Source organism: Hakea prostrata, chromosome 6 (assembly GCF_041222555.1).
Source record: "Hakea prostrata isolate BN-2017 chromosome 6, UWA_Hpros_2, whole genome shotgun sequence".
NCBI classification, from domain to species: domain Eukaryota; kingdom Viridiplantae; phylum Streptophyta; class Magnoliopsida; order Proteales; family Proteaceae; genus Hakea; species Hakea prostrata.
Genome location: NC_142605.1, coordinates 13,304,591 through 13,308,239, shown reverse-complemented (window position 1 = coordinate 13,308,239; position 3,649 = coordinate 13,304,591). Strand labels below are relative to the sequence as shown.

The window sequence follows — 3,649 nt, the reverse complement described above, 5'->3', positions numbered from 1 at the left end:
GGACTCGTGCAAAAGCTACACAAGATTATACTCAGAGTGTATTGGCTTGCTTACCAAGGAGATGCGTCCCCTATCTTATAATGATTAACTTACCTTATACGTATTTGGTAAGTTAGCCCAACAAGGGCTATTGTTTCTCCTAGGATCATGCTTCCTTATCGTTGGTCCCATTCAATCAGTTGCTGAGTTGACCTTCTATATCTAGGATGATTGCTATATATGTGTATGTTACGCTTAATGGATGATCGGCATCTTTCCCGATTAACTAGCATGTGGAGCCCCATCCGGGTCAGACCCGGTCGGGTAGAAATCTTCCGTATCAGTATTTAAATTGATTCTTGCATACAATAGGATGTCCTTGGTATAGAATGATAGCTTTCTACCGGTAATAAGATATATGGTGAGGTGACTGACATTTTTAATTAGAAAATATACCTTTTGAAATTATCCCTTTAAAGATAATGGACAATATTATTTATAATAAATTTAATATAAGTTAATAATAAATTAGTTTTAAAAAAAAAATAGTAATGAACTAAATGTCCCAAAAGTGACCATACTCGATCACGTGAATGGTGGTGACACCACCTTGACTTTCCTGTCCAAGTTTAAGCAAATGAGTCAAATGACCAATGACCTTTCGGTGCTCTCCGTAGATTCAGGTAATTACCAAATTCGAAGTTCAGACTCGAAAGCTGAAAACACATACCTTTACTACATGAAAATGACATTTTACATTGCCTCGAAATGATAGAAACTACTTCCACATGAAATGCCCAAACACTATCCTTAGCCCGGCGTTAAGTCCACATTGAGAGCCTTTAATTTAGGTGTAACCTTGCTTATATTTCCTGAACAGATCTTCGGTCTTGGCATTTCTGAATGCACAACAACCCATCAAGTAAACACATATGAGGGCAATCAAAGTGATGACCAAGATCACATCTACTCTCCTCCATTCCTTCTTAAGATTAGCCAATAAACCTGCTTTGCATGAGTCACAAGCATAACAAAGTTGGGTTTGATCATTGCTCCATTGCAAGCAATCCATATCAGCTGCGTTGTTTATCGGACTAATCCAAAATGTCGGGTTCACGAACGTGTATCCACATTGGGTTGGTGGCTTGCAGCATCCGGACTAAAAGAACCATAAGAGATCAAGAAGCAAAGAGTTATTATATTATATCAAAGTGTGGAAGGTATAAGAATTCAATCATGTCACTTTACTGATCCAAGGGTTCCTTTGGGTTGAAACTCTAATCCAAAATAGTGACTTTGTATTGGAGTTGTCTGTAGTGATCATAAACATCGAAACCCTAATCCAAAATATTGCTTATTCTAGGAAAAATTAAACAAATCATCTATGGCTTCCTAAGGGTTGAAGACTAGTGATAAAAAGGGAGTCTACCACATTGTGAAGAATCCATTTTTTGGGGTAAATCACATTGTGAAGAATCTAAGTATGTCACTTTGTGTGACATGAAAACCCTAATCCAAAAGAATTTTCTTTCTAAAGATAATTAAAGATGTGATCTATGGCTTCAACTGTTCCTTCACATTTTACATGTCCAAATAAATCTGAGGTATCCAAATAGAATCTATCAGTGGTGAGTCCCGCTTGTTGGATTCCATCTTAATGCCTCACATTCATTCATGTACACCCAAGCACATAAGACTCTGGCTAGCTTCCTTAGGCTAGAAGTATTAGAGTTATATATTTAGAAGGGGAAATTAAGGTGAATTAGAAAAGAAAAGCTAGGTTTGGTTAATTAGAGAAGAGATCCAGAAGCACTGATCTTAAATAGCTCAATGATCCACCCAACCATCTGAAGGTTGACAACTTAATCTTCTGCTAGAAGCACAGATCTTAAATAGCTCAATGATCAACCCAACCATCTGAAGGTTGACAACTTAATCTTCTGCTGGTAGCTAGCCATGGCCCTAGTGAGTCAAGGTCTTCTTGTTATTCCTTCAGAGAGCTATTCTTTTGGCTCTATTAATAATGATAGAAGTAGCAGTACTAAAAGAACACAAGAACTATGCAACATACCTGTAAAGGGGTTAGGTGTGAATAGAAGAAATCCTGAGCAAAATGGTAGCTCTGATTCAATTCTGAACACATGCTGGTGGAGCTGAGACAACTCCGAATCCGATCCCACTTGAAAGAACTCTGAACTCTTCTTCGTAACCACCCTGAGTAGTCATCAAGATGATACTCCATATAGGTTCTGCTAGGCTCAACATGACCTGAGCCCTTCATGGTGACCATGTAAATGAATACTACTAGACATGCTAGTAGTATTATAAGGATAAGCATTGCAACAAGGTAGAAGATGAGAAGCCATGGAATGCGCCAGAAAGCTCCAATAAAGCCTGCTAGTGCTACAACCAAGATCACTACACCCAAAATGATGACTGGCCATTGAAGAATCTGGACACAAGCATTGTCTGGTTCATTGGTGAGCCAGATTCCTGCACCAATTATTGGAATGGAAAGGAGAACACCAATGAAGTTGATGGCTCCAATTGCAGCATTGCTCATAGCCATCTTCACAAGGAGGGTTTAATGGAGTACTTCAGAGGGTATACCTTGTTTCAGAGGTAAAGGAGTTGAAGGAACCAGGCGTAGATCAGGAAAGAATGGCTTCAGAGTACTACTTTTCTGTGCTTCCCATTTCAACTTTCCTCTTTTCCTTGGGGGCAAGGGTCGGTAAAAGAGAAACTAAAGCAGGAACCTCCAGATAAGTTTTTATAAAGTTTTGGTGGTAATCTGATATCTCATGCTTTTGTGATCTCCTTTTTCAAAGGGAAGTTTTTTCCAAGATTCTATTTCTATGCCTTGTAGATAAAAACTTCTTTTGGCCTATTGTCAATCGGTCTAAGAAGATGCTCTTACCTGTCTTCCATGTTTGATTCATTTTGATCTTACTTTCTTCCATTGCTTCGTTCATTTCACATTGGGATCAGAGTCCAATGTTTTCTTGGAGGTGGCTGGCCCACTTCTAGAATCACTTTGGGCGAGGTGCTCCCTGCGATTCAGTTCTCACCCGCAAGTTTTCTCATCCGCGAAGCTGGATCCTAGCTATGTGTTATTGTTACAGTAACTGAAAATGAAATGCTATCAGGTGAATGCTCAGTGGTTCATCAGTGGTTTATTAATATAAGAAGTTAAGAACACTCATGTACAATAAATATTACAGCTGTATGACTAATTACAAACTACCCAGATTGCCCTCAACCCCCCCCCCCCCCCCCCCTTCAAAACAAACGAGGAGGACCAGACTGGAGCTGGAGTTTGGGTCTAAGATTTAGAAACTGAGGACTAGAATGCGGTTTGGTGAGAATATTTGCCAATTGATTTGCTGTAAAAATAAATCCAATGGAGACATCTCCTTTGGATACAAGGACTTGAACAAAATGAAAATATGTTTCATTGTGTTTCATTTGTGCATGAAATATCGGATTCGCAGAGAGGTAGGCGGCAACAATATTATCACACCATAAGGTAGGAGGACCCTTAAGTGAAATCGAAGCTCATATAGTATGGACCATATCTAAGTGAACTCAATAGTAGTAGTGGCAAGAGCACGATATTCACTTTTCATGTTGGATGGTAGTTTGTTTCCATGATTGCTGAAATAAGATTGAT

General features: G+C 39.0%; 1 protein-coding gene across 1 annotated transcript; it reads right to left on the bottom strand.

The window, feature by feature from the left end:
* Window positions 1-615: 615 nt before the first annotated feature.
* On the bottom strand, window positions 616-2,711 carry TRN2 (Tetraspanin family protein). The gene is made up of 2 exons (XM_089159176.1): window positions 2,051-2,711; window positions 616-1,138 (listed from the first exon to the last, which is right to left on the bottom strand). The coding sequence occupies exons 1-2, from the start codon at window positions 2,546-2,548 to the stop codon at window positions 827-829; spliced, it is 810 nt and encodes a 269-aa protein (XP_089015302.1). The 5' UTR covers window positions 2,549-2,711; the 3' UTR covers window positions 616-826.
* Between the last annotated feature and the right edge of the window lie 938 nt (window positions 2,712-3,649).

Coding starts and splice junctions, on each gene's coding strand:
- TRN2 (XM_089159176.1), bottom strand. CDS start 2,548: ATGGCTATGAGCAATGCTGCAATTGGAGCCATCAACTTCATTGGTGTT. Junction 1,139..2,050: donor CACACCTAACCCCTTTACAG/GTATGTTGCATA, acceptor TGGTTCTTTTAG/TCCGGATGCTGCAAGCCACC.